Raw genomic sequence first — 17,115 nt, 5'->3', positions numbered from 1 at the left:
TCAAATTTACAATTATTTCAATGATATTGAAGTTGAATATCAAAGATTCAAATTAATTTGAAAAATGAATTCGTTAGATGTCGCTATATACGATGGATTTATATCCATGCCGGATTGTTTGTCAAAGATTTTTTAAATGAAATTTTCAACTAATGATTTAATTGATATTAACCATGGACATTGAAATGGCCGATAAATCTACCGTCAAAAAATCTGATCAAAATGACCGTGATTTCTTCTATATTCGTGTACCAAATGATGATGAATCTGATTTGTCCGAAAATGATGATGAAAATGATGGAAAAAATCAAATAATTGACGACGAAAAAGAAATTGATTTCGATGCACTTCTTGAACAATTGAATATAAAATATGCGAAAATTCGTGATGATATATCAATATTAGTTGATAAGAAAAATGTTACCAAAGGTAATTGGAATCCTGAAAAACGAGTAGTACAAATCGTCGGTAAAGATTACCTGAAACAATACACTCCAAATGCTAAATGTTTAACGCCATTCGAAGCATTATTTCTGCTCGAATGTCGATCATTAGCCATTTATTATCTAGATATTTTATTGAGCATTGAAGATGCTTATGAATTATTGCTTCATGATAATCGTGAAGTTAAACTTTATAAAATTTTCTCTACATTATCTCGAATTGGGTTCTATGTTCAACAAATTGTTTCGAAACCTTTAGAAATTCCCAAAATTGACATTGAGAAAGAGCAGCAATCAAAAAGCATCAAAAGAACTGTGATGGATGATAATGATAATGATCAAAATCAGATTGATTCCAAAAAAATCAATACATCAAATAATGAAAATTCAAACGATAACTATGCAATCATTACCAGTATTCAGCCGTTGAAAATGGAAAATATACCAAAATTGAATAAAATGGACAAAGAATTGATACAGCATTTTAAATCAAAAGATGGGTCTGATGAAGAATTATCACCATCGACAAATTCATATTTATATTGTGTAAAAAAAGCAGCAAGACCTGCGAATCTATCACAATTAGTTCGACCATTGTATAGTCAAAAACATAAGCCATTGATACCACTTGGTTCTATTTTGGATACCGAAAGTCTTTTCCAATCAATTCAACAACAAGCGCCACTCTGTTTTGATAATCTTGGATCCAAATGTCCTGTTTCCATGTTAAATATTGATTTTAACATTTATCAATCTCAAGCAAATAAAAAACAAAACCATAAACCATTATTTTCTGTTATTGTTGTCGATGAAAATCAACCTACACCATCGATTGAAGAAATATATCATTTTCGTGAGCTTATTATTCAAAATGGTCCGATTCTTTTTGCGGTCCTCGCTCAATTTACATTTAATTTTTATAGTTTTGAGACATTGATGGCAAAAAATAAATTTCCACGTCTATGGGAACAATTCTATCATCATAAAGGTGGGCGGCGTTGATTTCATACATTGTTATTGTATAATTTAAAACCTAAGCAAACAATAAGTACACATGCATTATTTTTTGTTTTTGTATCGATTTCATTTATTTTAAAAGTCAATAAAAAGGCTGTAAAAAATTAGGATCATTCTCATTTATATTCATTATTAATTGTGGAGATTCTAACGTTATTGGTGGAAAAACAGATTCATTATCAAAAAAATTGGTTCCAGGGGACTCTGGTTGTGAAACAAATTGATCATAATTTTGTGATAATGATTGTGATGAAAAATTTTGCAAATGGACTGATGGTACCAGATTTTGTCTATCATGATAATTATTATGATCATTAGATGATGGATGAGTAAGAAAAATGTCCGAAGATGATGCTATATTTGAATCATAATCATAATGATAATGTTGATTGTGAAATCCGTTATGGTTATCAATTGCGTGAGGATCGACTGCCATTTGAACAGTCGATGTAGAAATATTGATGATATTGTTTTTGTCGTAAGTTTGATTGGAATCAATGTAGAATTGAACACAGTTATCATTCATTGGAATTATTGATGATGAATGGTCCGTTTGTTGAATTGAATGAACATTGTTGTCGAGATCATCGATTTTATTAGTTGCTTGAAATTGAGAATTCTCATTGCTATTTCCTGTGTTGATCGTATCGAATAATTTTTTTAAAAGACCTAATCCAAGTTCAGGTTTATAATGTCCAGTACATGGCCATTTTGATCCTGAATTCGATCGAATCTGTGGATGATTACGATGTGGATTATTATTATGATCAATAGTACAGGTGAGAACATTGATTTCGGACATTTCTTTTTGAATAGTATTTGTCTCAATATGAACAATTTCCTCGTCGATATAAGATTCAAATGCGCCCATATTTTTTTGAATTGATTCAAAATGTTCAACTATTCTTGATGTCATTATGCTTTGGTTTAAATTAGATTGAGATCATCCGTAGTTTTTTTTTCTCCCAAACAAAGCACTCACTCATCCTAAATATTGTCATCTACATTTCTCATTTATGCTGATGATCCGATCTATGACAAATCGTTCGCAGTGATTGGAATTAATCGATTAATACTGTTATTGTCTCGGAAAGAAATCTGATTAAGATAATCCCCATTTGGTTACCCGTTGCAACAATCTATTGATAAACATTGAATCAATAAATTGAATTCTAAGAAAAAAATATTTGATTAAATATTATTTCATTTTTAGATATAACAATCACAATAAAAACGAAATATATTGGCAAAGAATAGTTTCAATTTTTTTTATTTATTTCTCATCCCGGAAATAACTTTACAAAAGTTACGCGCATGCATAATATAAATGCACAACAAATAATTTATTTCGGAATAATTGCTAGTTCCTGGTTATTGGATGTTCATGAATATGAAACAATGTCATTAACCTATCATTGTTACAATTTAAATCTTCATAATGTAGAAAAGAAAGAAAACTTTTGCATTTATTGACTTATTAAAATTTTATCCAGGTAAACGTCATCAAGAATCATAGAAACGCCGAAACGGTTTCCAAGGGCAAACGAACTACCATTCACAACTCACGACAAACAAACAAACAAACAAAAACATTCAGTCAATAAAACAATAAAGAATATCTGTTAGATAACTATTCTATTTATGTTCGTTTTCACATGGATAAAATGTTTAAGGTTTATATGGTTGGTCCCATTAACGATTAGTGTTTATGGTAAGTCGAATGGTATTATTCGAATAAATATTTGTGAATGACATGCCTTTTCCATCATCAAATGGATTTATAAACGAACAATCCAATATTATTATAACAACCACCGAAATCGATGATAATGAAAACGATAGACAACAACAGCATCAAATTCCAAGGTAATTATCGATTTTACAAGGAGAATTTTTTAATACAAATGAATATTTTTATATTCAGCTGGCTATTGGAATTTCATCACGATATACATCCATTGCGAAATAAATCTCGACCATCCAGCGATAACAATATCACAACTAATCGACCAAAGTGGTTTGAAGAGTTGAGTCAAAAACGTAGAATGAGTGATATTGCTGATTTTAAATACAAAAAAGAATCTTTGCGCGAATCTGTTGTCAATCAAAATGGAGATTCAATTACTGATCATTATTCGAAATTTGAAGATAATGATACCACGATCAAAGATTATAAACAACCAATCGATACGGAAGATATATCGAAAACATTTGAACATTCATTTGATTATAATTTTAAAATGAAAACTCCAAGTAAATCTGCTGGTGTCATAGATATACATGATGATAATCTACTTTCATTCACATCGGCAACATTCAAATCAATCGAAAATTTAAAACTTGATGAAAAAACCAAAATCATTGAAGACTGTATCATACCGGAAATGCCGACCGGTATTGAACTATGTCTGATATTAATGGAGAATTGGGGTGATCAGAATTTCATCGGTCTCAATGGCATCGAAATATTGGATCGATTTGGCAATCGTCCATCAATTGAAAATGTCTAATTTCTAATTATTATTAGTAGATATAAATTTTCTAATTTTATTCTAATTAATGTTGAATAGGTATTTTTGAAAAATGATGAAAATCGTAAAGAATATAATGATTTATATAAATTGATCGATAATGTTTATCGAACACATGATGATTCTCATATTTGGCAATGTCGATTTGATGAAAAAAAAGCATTACCGATACGTATCATATTTCGATTCGAAAAACCGACAACAATCGCATTGATTCGCATATGGAACTATAATAAATCTCGTATACATTCATATCGGGGCGTTAAATATGCAAAAGTTAAATTGGATGAACAAACAATATTTTGTGGTGAGATTGCCAAAGCTTGTGGCGATCTAACCGGTACGTTGGAAAATTTCGGTGATGTATGTATGATTATGCAATTTGTTCAGAAAAAATTTGCAATGATTTTTCCTTTAAATTGACAGACAATTCTATTCACCACTGATGAAGAAGTCCTTGAACATATTTCACATTTTGATATTTCATTTCAAGAACTACTAATGGAACAAATGAACTAATCTATAAATTGAATGTCCCCAAAAAACTAACTTAACTAAAATAATAATCAAAAAAAAATCTTGATGCTTTGCTTCAAAATTTTTGTCTAATAAAATGAAAATAAAATCATAATTATTTTAATCTCAAATTTATTTTTCTTTGCAAATAATAATAATGTATCAATTTGGAAATCAATCTACAATGAATAACCAATATTCATAGCCATACGATCAGTATCGTACATATTAGATACGACCGGGAAAGATGCCATTTTCTCGTTGCTCGTCCCATTTAGCGATCTAGATTTAAATGTTTGTTTTCAAAAATTAAAAATAAATAATCATCATCATTCAACTTACCCAGCCGGGTGGACATAATTCATTATAGGCAAATTTATACCATGAACATGGTTCATAATCTTCACCTTTAACTTTCTGGCATCGGAAAAAATCCAAATAATTTTGATAGCAGTTTCTATGATTGGGATATTAAACGTATTATTCAATCGAATCTGAAACAATGTCGAGTATACCTTGTTTGATTGGTATTTGGAAATCGAGGATCATACGGCACAGTTTGTCCTCGTCCTTTCAACATTTCTGGGTTCTTGACCACAGCCTTATCGCCTTCTATTTTGATTTCAACAACATTCATCGTAATTGAATTGATAGTAGCAAAAATAATCGATCAAGAAAATGAAAAAAAACTTTGATCAAATGATCTGTTCTCAAATGCGTAAAATTGTAACGTTGAGGTCAATCAAAACAACACACACAAATGACTAAATTGAGCTTTTCATATACAATGTATAGCAATTTCGAATTACAATTCTTTTTTATTTCACTTAAATTCAATTATCATCATCATATTCAATGTTTAGCTTTGAATAATCGTGGCATATCGCATGTAATACATCGTCGAATATATTGACCTGCGGCCACTTCTCCTTTCGGCAAATTGAATAAATCATATAAGGAAAAATGTGGTGGTGCCTTAGTTCGTGTTCGATATGGTGTCCAAGGTGTAACTAAATCACCGGAATCGGCGTCAACATTGGCCAATAGATTGATAATAGCCAAAAAGATAAAGATCTATTCGAATATTGAAACATAATCTAAAAATCATTCAGATTGATAGACAATCAAACTTACCAAGTGGATGACAATTGCATAAATCTTCATGTTCTACAAATAGGATATGATGATTAGAAAAGAAAGTCAGACCTTTACATACGAATGATAGACGAGAAATGAAATAAAAAAACGATTCAATTCAGGTTTCATTTGGTCATTTTTTTTGTTAGAATTAGGTCACATCATCTTTCAAACAAGTTCTCTTTCGGACCAGTGTTGAATATAAGCTATTTACAACTATTTTTATTTTATCATCATGGTTGATGGATGCTATTGTTCATTAGATGGTTTTTTTTGTATTGTCTGTTTGCATGTATCCCTATATCCACGATCCGTGTCTCAAATCACGACATTACAATTTGTTTAGTAAAAGTAGACAAAAATAATTAAATAGGTTCAGGTATGGAACAGGAAAATTGATGGGTGAGTGGTGTTCGTTTTTTTTTTAACATTATGAATAATAAACAAAAATTCTAGACATGAGCATTATTTGAAAAAAATTCTGAATAAATTAATATGGCCGGCTACTCGTGTCACCATCGGCGATGATATATTTCCGGTTCGATTTATTCGATCATTAATTTTTAATTGATTACTTAGCCAAGCATTCCGATTGGATCAAAACCACCCATATCTCCAAGACCGCCGAGGCCACCAATATCACCGAGACCGCCACCACCGCCTCCGCCACCGCCTAGATTTCCTAAACCAAGATCGCCAAGGCCAAGTCCATCGCCGCCGCCACCACCACCAAGTCCAAGATTCCCGAGTCCAAGATTTCCAAGATCAAAGCCACCACCACCGCCTTGTTGGCCAAGACCTAATCCTTGGCCCAATCCTTGACCAAAGCCACCACCACCACCTTGTTGACCAAGACCACCCAATTGTTGAAGAACATTACCACCACCTCCACCTCGGCCACCATCAAGACCGAATCCAAGGCCACCTGGACCACCTTGAAAACCGCCACCACCTGGTCCACCACCTCCAAGGATATTTCCAAGACCTCCAAGGCCTCCTAATCCTCCCGGTCCTCCTCCACCACCACCACCGCCGGAACCAAAACCATCACCAAGATTTCCCAAGTCGAATTCATTTTGGGCATAAATATTGTTGATATTCGATGAAAACACAATTACAAACAAACACCATAATAGACCGTATAGATTTGGCATTTTGTGGATTGTGAATAGTTTTCTAAAACAATATTTGATGAATATGAACACAATATATTGCATTAAGATGCAAACGAATAGAAGAAAAAAAATTCACTTCACAATAATCACAAAAAATGGTCGACAATATTCGCCGTTGATGTTATAAAAGTTTTTGTTGTTGTTTTATATTTGTCTTTTGGTGTTATGTGTATGTGTTACAAAACAAAAGAAAGCTCAAAACCAAATGACAAACTTTTGATTTGAAACGGCTAGATTTAAAGGTATTTTTAAAAATAATATAAACTAAGTGAAAAAGATTGTAAAAACAGAAAAGAAAATTAAACAAAAAACAAAGAAAGAAAGAAAAGAAATGTATAGCTCCATCCAATCCGTTTCCCTTCAATACGACAAATACGTTTGATACAATAACCAATACGATACGACCTCTACATGATTTCCGGTTGTTAACTTCAAAACAAAAGAAAAAAAAATTGTTGAAAATTTCAACATTTGAAATTTGAAAAAAAGGCTGCTATTATTATTTTTGAGCTTTCGACATCATCATTTCTCTTCCGAATCATTTTTTTTTAATTTGATTCGGTCGAAAAAATTTAACTGATCATTTGTTTAATAAAACAAAACCAAAAAAAAATTCAATGGCACTTTCAAAATAACTGGAAAAAAATGATTAAAGAAAATGTTTTATTGAAAAATTATTATTTGATCAATAAAGTTCAAATGATTAACATCATCATCATCATAATTATCGATATGTAGATCAGGAAATCAAATTTTAATTTTAATTTTCTTCTTTGCATACAAAACTTTATTCATATTTGATAATAATTTTGACATTTTTTTTTTTTTTTTATTCAAACAATCATTCATTTTATTTCAAGCTTGAATACATTTGACATATTACAGGTATGAAAAGCAATACAATACATCAGATGAGAATATTATTACATTGGATGGAAGTGTATGTGGTTTAATATCCGGTGTCTTTTTGTGTGATAACTGAATGTTTTTTATATAAAAAAAATTCAACTTTGAAATTTAAAAATTACATGTTTGTTGTCATTCGGAAATAGAAATGAAGAAAAGGAAGAAACTGACAAAAACAAAAACAAAAACAAACAAAATTAGGTGAATTGTACACCAAACAACAGGTAGACAAAATCAAATTAAATTTGTTTCTTCTTGTTTTTAAAGAAGTAATAAAAGTTGTTGGTCAGCGAAAAAAAAATCCAAACAATTGATAATCGTCGGTTTTTTTTGAAAGTTTTGGATTTTTCTGTCGATTTCTCTTGACCTTGACGATTGAAAATGGCAAATAAAAACATTAACCATTTAAAGACCACCAATATCGGAAACCAACAAGATAAGGTTCATTTGGAATGAAAATTTTTCTTTCTTTTCTTTTTTGAATATTACAAAATAGCGAAACACAAGAAAAAACAAAAGAGGTAATCATTGTCTAATTATTGTAGCAATTTTAAACCTTGTAATTGATCTCCGTCCTATATTACGTAATGGATTATGCAAAATGAAAAAATTTTGACGTTTTTTTCGGTAGCCAATCAATTGACAGAAAAAAAATCTATTTATCTTTATAATCATTTCCCCTGGATAAAAAAAATGATGAATATAAAAAAACTGATTTTGAAATTGTTTGGTGAAAAATAAACGAAAAAAAAAAATTAAGCCGGTTTCCGATTTCTTTTATCCTTCGAAGTAAATCAAACGTCGTTTATGAATGGGATTTACCGAAAAAAACATGAGCATGCATGCATGTGAATATATTCAATTCAATTTTTTTGTTTTATAAATCTATGATAATCGTTTAAGCTTTTTTTTCTGTCAAATTCTTTTTCATCGTGCATCAAGATATTTTATTCATTATCATAATTGTGATTGACTTAGTAAAGAAAATAAAATAAAAATGAACCAACATATTTCCGACAATAATAATTCTGTAATAGCTCCAAATTCTGGATTTTCTATAACAGAAATGCCCAAATTGGAACAAGTATATTCTTTAATCAAAGCAATGTATGAACAAGAAGAATGCAAAGAATTGGCTTCAAAATGGTTAGAAGAATTTCAACGATCCATATTTGCATGGAAAATATCCGATCAATTGTTAATAAATAAAATTGATTTTCAATCATGTTATTTTGCTGCACAAACATTGAAAACAAAAATTTTACATTCATACACTGAACTACCAGTTGAAAGTTATGATTCATTGAAAAATTCTCTCATTAATCATTTGATCAATATGAAAATGAAACCGATCGAAACTCAGCTTTGTCTCTCTCTAACTTATATTTGTAAGTAAAAAAATGTATTTAAAAAAAATTAAAATTAACTTATTTTGAATGATTCAAATTTTCTTTTAGTTTATATCAATGATAATTGGCAAAATCCATTTGAAGAGCTTTCGCAAAAATTACCCAAATGTACATTTATTGAAATTCTCATATGTATCGCACAGGAATATGATGAAAGTAGACCAATGTTTAAGCTACCTAAAACACGACGTGATCAACTTGAACAGTATATGTCAAATAATTTTGCAATGGTCATTCAATTGTTGATTTCCTGTTTTCAAGAGTCACGTACTTGTGATAATATTACACAGGAATTCATTAGTCAAAAATGTTTTTCATGTTTCGAATCTTGGCTAAATTTTACCAAAGATAATGTCGATCTTATTCGTTCAATGTTGGCTATCACTTTTGAATTTTTAAGAAATCCCGATTGTTCGGTTGATACACATGAGAAAGCATCAGATGCTCTATGCAAAGTGATTTATCAATGTGAAGCACATAGTCATTTCGCCGATATACGTGTTGAAGTTATCGAATTAGTTTATGCTTTGGAATCATGTTATGATAATGCATTGGCTACTGAAGATTCTGAAAAATTAAGAGATTTGACAAGAATTTTTGTCGAATTAGGCAATTCAACTATCGAATTTCTAATTTATGATCAAATCGATTTGAAAATCATGCACTTAATTCTTAAATGTGTTGGGCATTATGAATTTGAAGTGGCAGAAATTACATTCAGTTTTTGGTATAATTTTTCGGAAGTTCTTCGAAAACATGATCATACTAAATTCGCTCCATACTACAATCATTTATTTACATCTTTGACACGTCTTTGTCGTTTAGAAGTTGATTCAGAAAGTATTATTGATGAAAAATCCGATGTATATGATTATCGATCTCAAATCCATGAACTAATTCAAGAAATTTGTGTGTGCTTTGATTGGGTTAATTATACAATCTCAATGAATGTTATGGATAATTTCAGGCCAACAACTTCGTGGGAAATTATTGAAGCTCATTTATATATCATGTATTGTATTGCCTATTCTGAAGGTATCGATGTTGAGAATCCACACAAAAATGAAGTTCTATCCGGAATGATTAATCACATTCTCAATTTGATCAATCAACCCGGTGCCGAACAGGTACATATACAGATCTATGCCACGAGTTGTGATCTGATTGGCGAACTAGATGAATGGGTCAATGATAATCCAAATTTCTTACAACCAGTCATAATGTTCTTGCTTAATAATATTACCACCAATCATATCAAGCAAACCAAATTATCGATAAAAGCTGCAATCGCTTTAAAACAAATACTGAGCACTATGAATAACATTGTTGATTTTGATTGGATTTCCAAATTATTTCATGATCTGGAACAGATCTATAAACTAATTGAAGATCGTGTTGAGTTAGGTGTACCGATTATGGCCTGCTGTACAGCGATACTGTCTATTCAGAATAATGAAAAATTTGAGCAACAAGAAATTTTATTTCAAAAATCATTGCAAAATTGTCTTGACAAAATTCAGGTCGTATTGAATCAAAAATCATCGATAGAAGAACAAAAACTGAAATGGGAGAAAATCATTGACAATATCTATGCAGCATTCAAAAATTTTACTCCGAACGAAAAGACCAAAAATTCGACTGTGATACATGCCCACATTCGTGATAATATATGGCCATTTTTGAAAGAATCCATTACACATTTCGCCCCGATCGATTCACAAGTGATTGAACATTGTTCACGTTGTATTCGTTGTATTATTCGTTCAATGAAACCTTTATATCTTTTGCAGCCTATCGTTGATCATATCGTTCCATTATATCAAAATTTTCCAAGCAATTCTTCCCTTCTATATATTGCTTCCGTTTTGGTCGATGAGTTTGCGGATCCAAATAATCAAATTTTGGCCGATGGCTTAATTCGGATGCTCAACGTAAGTTATAGTGAAATATTTTTCTTGTCCTTTTTTTATAAAAAAAGAAAAATTTTCATCATTATCTTTTTAAAAATCATTTCGCCTTTGGGTAGGCATTTTCTATGGCTACGTTTGGTTCTCTAAATGAAAACAATCTCAATCTTAATCCTTTTACGGTTGACGATTATTTCAAATTATGTACACGTACGATGACCAAGCTTCCCGAAAAATTTATGACAAATGTTGAAACATTAAATGGAATTATCAGCTTGGCCATTATGTCCATTTATTTGCCACAAAAAGAAGCAAATGAATCGATAACAAAATTTTTTGTTAAATTTTTACAGTTAGGACATCCATTAGTTTCCACACAATATTTGGCAGCCGATTTTGGTCGTAATATATTTTATTCATTGATCGATTCAATAATGTTTAAATTGCCTAGCTTTTTTATACCGGATATGGTCGAGGCGATCTGGTTGTTTAAAAAAGAATACCCTGAGGTAAGATTGTTATAAAACTGAATAAACATGAAAAAAAATCGAATGACAAACGATTGTCAATTTTGTTTGGTTTTGTTTCCTCTTAATTTAAACAGTTTTTTGATCGATATCTACAATATACAACGGAAAATCTATATCAAAAAATACAGAAAGAGGGATATAATATCAGCCATGATAGATTAAAAAGTTTCTACGATAATTTACGGAGGTAATTTTTTGTTGTTGTCCTTCTTTATTAAATGATTAAAATTGTTTCAATTCTTATTTATAGTGCCAGCCATCCTAAACATATGGTCTGTGAATTGCGTTACTTTCAACGTTTTTTTACTTCCCGATGGTGATGATTATGATGATAAATTTCGATCTGACGACATTGATTTATCAAAATAGCAATTCGATTTATAAATGTATATAAGAATGATTTAGGGTTGTCGATGTCAAATAATTTCTATAAATTCGTAAATTGTTTTTTTTTTGCCGATAACAATAAATTGAATGAAACACAACAACTATAAAAAAAATAAAAAACTTTCAATTTTTCAAATTATTTTGTAATTTTAACCATTTTTTCTTCATATTTTCTTCGATGTGATTAATTAAATTATTATTTGTTTAATCATTATGAAAATTGCAAAGAAATAATTAATGCTTTATAATTTTTTATTTTTGTTGTCAATAATAAATTAAAATTTCACCAAGGCGACCAAGACTAATGGATCTTAGCCAAAAGTATTCTTTTTTATTACATAATGATCATTTATTTCAAATAATTAAATTGATATAAATTACGTACCAGCTATTCTTTTTTGTCTTACAGTTGGACTGGTGAATTAACAACAATAAAAATCATGTACTATCCTAGAATCATCAAGCGAAATATTTCGACGCAAAATGGCATCAGTGACATTTTTGATAAATGTTTCGAATGTCTTAACTATTATCTACTTCGTATGGATTATTCTATCATTGATTATCGAAAACGACATATTCATTGGACATATCGAACATTTAAATGGGCTGTTTGGATCACGATAATTTCAGTAATTTTAAACTCCATCATGCTTACAATGATTAATCGACCAGAATCCGTAGCCGGTTTGCCATTATCATTTATTGATTTTGAAGAAACTTTTGATATTCAGCGAACAGATCTAATCATCATACATTTAGTCATCACTTTTCTAATGTTAGATTATCTATGGTTTTCAATGTTCAAGAATATTCTTTCTTATAATTTTCTAGTGAATGATTTGCTTATAAAATATAATGATAATAATCTAATGGAAACACGGTTACAAGAATATCTGATTTTTTTCTTTGGAATTATTGATTATTGTTCGACATTATTTTATCGTTTATCAGCAATAATATTAACATTGGGCTATGCTTTATTCATTATCCATGTTTGCCGTTTGAATCAGAATAATAAAATGACTTTTTTACAATGGCTTTTATTTCTTCAATTATGGACCATGTTTAGATTTCGTTTGATTTATTTGATGGGACAATTATTTGTTGCCATGAAATTTGTATTGTTCGCAGTAGAATTCTATAGAATTCAATTGATAAAAATTCTAAAAATAGCTAAAGCTATTTTCACTAGAACAATTGATTTTAAATATACAGCAAATAGAAGATTAATTTGGCGAAACTTTCACTGTGAATATCTTACATTATATCTAGATGCATGGAAATTTGATAAAACAATGAGAATAATTATGTTCGCAATCGAAATGATTGCTAAATCAGCAATCATCAATTGCAGTACATTTTATAGTAAACAACAAAGAATGAATACAACAAATAAAGGAATAATTGTCTTGATGGGATCGGCATACCTGTATACAAAAATTATTTACTCATACGTTTCATTGATTCCATTTTATAATCAAATTTTTACCCGATTAATTATGAATTGGAATGCTCGAATATATTGGTATCGATTTTCTCGACAAAAAAATCAACAACAATCATCGAATCGAGAACAATTGAAACAACAACGCTTTGAGGCATGGATTACTTTAAGATATACAATTAAATCGAATTTATTCATTCAAACAATAAAAAACAATCGTTTTGGTATAAATTGTGGACATATATTCTTCATTAACAGATTCAAACTTGTAGAATCAATTCTGATGGATGTTATGCTTGTTTTATTGTTTTATAAAAAAATTTGCATGCATTGATTTTCACTTTTAATTTTCAATGTATTTCCCAAATATAATTAAATAAAAATAGATTTTATAACAAAAAAAAAATTAACACACATTTTTTTTATTATAATACAGCTCTTTGAAGAAAACTTCTAGTAGGTTTAATTGCATCTCTGCTAAATTTTTGTCCGTGATTAGTAGTTTGTTGTTGTTGCGGTAATTTTGACATACGATCCGATTGTCTACTTGAACCACGACTATTATAGCCCGACTTTGAACTGGTCCCAGAATCTTTTGCTTTACTCATTGATGAAGCACGACTTTGTGAATATTGTGAGGGGTTTGCTGTGTCTACACACATCACTTGACTGGTGACATTTGGACTGGATGCGATTGCCATTCGTATGTGAGATTGTGAACCAGTTTTTTTATTGGATTTAAATGCTTTAAACTTTTTATAACCAATCATGCATATCAATACGAGAATAGCAAAAGCAATTGCTACTCCAATAGCAATCAGTAAGTAAAACAACCACTTACCTACTTCTGGTAATGCGTTACATTTTTTAGTGTCGAGATTTAATCCGTCACAATCTGCACCCACTTTACAACCATGTATTCGCACCTGTTCACACCATATTCCATTTTTATAATCCGGATCGTTGTTACAATGATCTTCAAAACATTGACACATCAATATTTGACTACAACATTTTAAAATGTTGGCGAGACCTTGTTTATTGGCAATAATACTATTACGTTCATCATTACATGTTATATTTAGCATTGGTCTAGATGAAAGTAGAAATTGTAACGGCTTTGTTTCATAAATAAAAGTCATGTTTTGACCACTGGTTGATAATTCATTGCCGATAACATTTGTGATATTCAATTCCGATATTGAGGAATTATCGGCATTGATCAACACAAACAGTAACAGTTGGAATGATAAAATCAATTTCTTTACAATCATAATTTACAATTCGATCGACAAATTTTTTTGTTCTCATTCAATTCGAGAAAATTTGAACTTTTATATCGATTAGAAATTATTTTTTTAAAATGTTATGATTTGATTATGTAAGAATTCAAAATTTTTGGAAAAAATTTGTTTCAAGCCTGACAGATGTCAGCATTTGTTTTATTGAAAGATTTTTCTCATTTGGTTGAAAATTTTAATATTCACAATTTCATAAGTTAAAAAAAATTAGAATCTATTTTCCTGTTGTCCGCTTTATTTCTGATACGTTTAATTGATTTATTTTTGAAATTTTTTGTCCTTGAAAAATTAGCTATGTATAAATATCCAGCCGTAATATTATATGCATAACGGTATTATATTTATATTTATGTTTGCTATTATTCAACCATCACTTTGGCAAATTAATATTACATTTGAATGGTGAATAATAGTGAATGGAAAAAAAATTGGCAAATGTGTTTATACCATATGTCGAATGATGGATACACACGAAGTGAAAATTACTATTAAATCGTACAAGTATCAAAAAGAATTTTGAACAAAATGAATTCTTTTTCTTTTTTCTTTTATTATTACGATTTATCAAAGGATTGTAACAATCAGCAGCTAAACAATGAATAGAATTTAAAAAAAAATATTATTAGATGAGGGCGTGTATATCATTGAAGAAATGTTAAATGTGAGAAATAAAAAAAAAGGTGAATTTCATATCCGTGAATCTTGAATGCCATTTAGGTGGTTATTGTTGTCATCTTATTTCCATAATTATCATAATAATAATCATCCTTATTGCCATTATAATTGAATACTGTTCATAAGTTAGTTAGATCATTGCAGGTTTTGTTGCAAATACAAATTGCCTTGGATTTTTTTTTTTTGCAATGCTTTTTTTTTGCAATAAATCGAATTATCATCATCATCATCATTATCATTAAAGAACAAAAATGATGATGATGATGATGATGGTAAACACCAAAGAAATTAACAAAAAATAATGCAATAGTTTTATTTTCAAAATAGGGGAGAGAGCTCACAAACGAAGAGATGAATTTCATTTTGAATTTTGTATTTCAGCGGAAAATTCTATCAAAATTTTGAATCTATGCGCATGTGTGTTTCGAAAAAAAAATCTCAAAAATTCGTAGTGGTATACCTAACTATATATAGTTTCCTATATAACTATAGTTTCCTCTTTTACTTTTAATTTTGAATCCATGCCAATCATCAGTATCTTGTTCTTCACATTACATAAAATACCACTACTTTACAATAACGAAAAAAAATCCCAATCAAACATTTATGTATACACACCGTTTGGAGCGCAAACAATGCCACGGTAATAGAATTCTTGTCATTCCAATCGTTTTCTTCATCAATATCAATTATATATACAATGGAAGGTAGTAGCATAAAATAATGACAATATTTCATACATACCCACACACATAGTTTGGTATACTAGAGGCATATAATCCAATCCAATACGATCCAATAACGGCATCAAGATTCTTCAATTCAAAAAAAAACTACCATTCTATTTCGCACATGCACACGTACTCTTTCATTTTTTTTTCTTTTTGCATTTTTGGTTTCGCTCAAGTTATCTGTTCATTCGCGCGCGCGGATTTTTTTTCCATTTATATCCATTTCACATTTCACATTCTCTGATCTTCGTCGTTTAACTTTTTTTTTTTACTTTTGATTTTGATTTTTCCAATCTGTTTTGCTAAACTTTGATTTGGAAGAAAAAGTGTGGCGCGTGTTATTTGAAACATCATTTTTTTATTGTTGAGTTCATTGTGTGTTTATCATTCAAAACATGATAATAATTTAATTTAATAGCAACATCGAAGACAATTTTTTTCATTTTCACGCTTAATATTTTATGTGATCCAATGTTGACGGTGGTTCAATCGGTTTAAACAAAAATTACATCCCTTTTATTGTATTCAACATCATTCAAATTCAAAATCAAATAGAGGTAAGCAATGATATAATAGAAAAATTTTTCAATGTCACTTGGCCACGAGCCATACACACGTTTGTCGAAAACATACATACACACACACACACAGATGTTCCAACAAACCAACAGTAACATTATTTTAAAAAAATGACACGAGCAATGTCCTAAATAGCACACATATGTTCGGTAATTTTTTTGTCCAACATATAAAGGATCGTCAATTCAAATTCAAATGAACCGAATCAAAATTGCCGGTTTCGAAAAACAAACTACCTAACCAAATGATGCACATCTGAATAAAGATTGTTGATTTTCAAATCAAACCACGAACATATTATACAACGGTCGTCAGGATTTTATAACGGATCAATCTTTGATTCAATCTCTATCTTTTTCTATCCAAAATGAATATCATTTAACCTAGCAGCATTGGTCATAATAAAAAACATTTTTTTTAAGGG

General features: G+C 29.8%; 7 protein-coding genes across 7 annotated transcripts; 4 read left to right on the top strand and 3 right to left on the bottom strand.

Moving 5' to 3' along the window:
• The first annotated feature begins 73 nt into the window (after positions 1–73).
• Positions 74–1,567, top strand: Tsen54 (tRNA splicing endonuclease subunit 54). The gene has a single exon (XM_027348601.2). It carries the CDS (start codon positions 174–176, stop codon positions 1,443–1,445), a length of 1,272 nt encoding a protein of 423 aa, XP_027204402.2. The 5' UTR covers positions 74–173; the 3' UTR covers positions 1,446–1,567.
• LOC113797623 (uncharacterized) lies at positions 1,503–3,179 on the bottom strand. Its single transcript, XM_075824963.1, has one exon. It carries the CDS (start codon positions 2,374–2,376, stop codon positions 1,543–1,545), a length of 834 nt encoding a protein of 277 aa, XP_075681078.1. The 5' UTR covers positions 2,377–3,179; the 3' UTR covers positions 1,503–1,542.
• Positions 3,180–3,184: 5 nt separating this feature from the next.
• Positions 3,185–4,638, top strand: LOC113798114 (uncharacterized). Its single transcript, XM_027348603.2, has 4 exons — positions 3,185–3,326; positions 3,385–3,964; positions 4,031–4,354; positions 4,418–4,638. Exons 1-4 carry the CDS (start codon positions 3,214–3,216, stop codon positions 4,508–4,510), a joined length of 1,110 nt encoding a protein of 369 aa, XP_027204404.1. The 5' UTR covers positions 3,185–3,213; the 3' UTR covers positions 4,511–4,638.
• On the bottom strand, positions 4,620–5,259 carry COX6B (Cytochrome c oxidase subunit 6B). Its single transcript, XM_027348604.2, has 3 exons — positions 5,023–5,259; positions 4,850–4,964; positions 4,620–4,789 (listed from the first exon to the last, which is right to left on the bottom strand). The coding sequence occupies exons 1-3, from the start codon at positions 5,142–5,144 to the stop codon at positions 4,736–4,738; spliced, it is 291 nt and encodes a 96-aa protein (XP_027204405.1). The 5' UTR covers positions 5,145–5,259; the 3' UTR covers positions 4,620–4,735.
• A 3,318-nt stretch (positions 5,260–8,577) lies between these two features.
• LOC113798112 (transportin-3-like) lies at positions 8,578–12,169 on the top strand. The gene is made up of 5 exons (XM_027348600.2): positions 8,578–9,113; positions 9,183–11,065; positions 11,161–11,550; positions 11,646–11,758; positions 11,822–12,169. Exons 1-5 carry the CDS (start codon positions 8,723–8,725, stop codon positions 11,889–11,891), a joined length of 2,847 nt encoding a protein of 948 aa, XP_027204401.1. The 5' UTR covers positions 8,578–8,722; the 3' UTR covers positions 11,892–12,169.
• A 229-nt stretch (positions 12,170–12,398) lies between these two features.
• LOC113797644 (uncharacterized) lies at positions 12,399–13,767 on the top strand. The gene has a single exon (XM_027348060.2). The coding sequence runs from the start codon at positions 12,399–12,401 to the stop codon at positions 13,737–13,739; it is 1,341 nt and encodes a 446-aa protein (XP_027203861.2). The 3' UTR covers positions 13,740–13,767.
• Positions 13,768–13,811: 44 nt separating this feature from the next.
• LOC113797475 (uncharacterized) lies at positions 13,812–14,708 on the bottom strand. The gene has a single exon (XM_027347858.2). The coding sequence runs from the start codon at positions 14,677–14,679 to the stop codon at positions 13,831–13,833; it is 849 nt and encodes a 282-aa protein (XP_027203659.2). The 5' UTR covers positions 14,680–14,708; the 3' UTR covers positions 13,812–13,830.
• Positions 14,709–17,115: the final 2,407 nt, after the last annotated feature.

This window comes from Dermatophagoides pteronyssinus, unplaced genomic scaffold, assembly GCF_027571235.1.
Source record: "Dermatophagoides pteronyssinus isolate colony J.1.1.1.1 unplaced genomic scaffold, Derpt_VIB-CSIC_2022.12 sq0003, whole genome shotgun sequence".
Taxonomy (NCBI): domain Eukaryota; kingdom Metazoa; phylum Arthropoda; class Arachnida; order Sarcoptiformes; family Pyroglyphidae; genus Dermatophagoides; species Dermatophagoides pteronyssinus.
Note: the sequence above shows the minus strand (reverse complement) of the source record. Positions and strands in the feature narration are given on the sequence as shown.

What these genes read in the sequence shown, in the direction of transcription:
- LOC113798114 (XM_027348603.2), top strand. Translation starts at nt 3,214, where the DNA reads ATGCCTTTTCCATCATCAAATGGATTTATAAACGAACAATCCAATATT. An exon ending in CAACAGCATCAAATTCCAAG is followed by an intron (nt 3,327 to 3,384) that starts GTAATTATCGAT and finishes TTTTATATTCAG; the next exon opens with CTGGCTATTGGAATTTCATC. An exon ending in CGTTGGAAAATTTCGGTGAT is followed by an intron (nt 4,355 to 4,417) that starts GTATGTATGATT and finishes TTAAATTGACAG; the next exon opens with ACAATTCTATTCACCACTGA.
- LOC113797475 (XM_027347858.2), bottom strand. Translation starts at nt 14,679, where the DNA reads ATGATTGTAAAGAAATTGATTTTATCATTCCAACTGTTACTGTTTGTG.
- COX6B (XM_027348604.2), bottom strand. Translation starts at nt 5,144, where the DNA reads ATGAATGTTGTTGAAATCAAAATAGAAGGCGATAAGGCTGTGGTCAAG. An exon ending in CCAAATACCAATCAAACAAG is followed by an intron (nt 4,965 to 5,022) that starts GTATACTCGACA and finishes TCCCAATCATAG; the next exon opens with AAACTGCTATCAAAATTATT. An exon ending in AATTATGTCCACCCGGCTGG is followed by an intron (nt 4,790 to 4,849) that starts GTAAGTTGAATG and finishes ATTTAAATCTAG; the next exon opens with ATCGCTAAATGGGACGAGCA.
- LOC113797644 (XM_027348060.2), top strand. Translation starts at nt 12,399, where the DNA reads ATGTACTATCCTAGAATCATCAAGCGAAATATTTCGACGCAAAATGGC.
- Tsen54 (XM_027348601.2), top strand. Translation starts at nt 174, where the DNA reads ATGGACATTGAAATGGCCGATAAATCTACCGTCAAAAAATCTGATCAA.
- LOC113798112 (XM_027348600.2), top strand. Translation starts at nt 8,723, where the DNA reads ATGAACCAACATATTTCCGACAATAATAATTCTGTAATAGCTCCAAAT. An exon ending in GCTTAATTCGGATGCTCAAC is followed by an intron (nt 11,066 to 11,160) that starts GTAAGTTATAGT and finishes GCCTTTGGGTAG; the next exon opens with GCATTTTCTATGGCTACGTT. An exon ending in TTAAAAAAGAATACCCTGAG is followed by an intron (nt 11,551 to 11,645) that starts GTAAGATTGTTA and finishes TAATTTAAACAG; the next exon opens with TTTTTTGATCGATATCTACA.
- LOC113797623 (XM_075824963.1), bottom strand. Translation starts at nt 2,376, where the DNA reads ATGACATCAAGAATAGTTGAACATTTTGAATCAATTCAAAAAAATATG.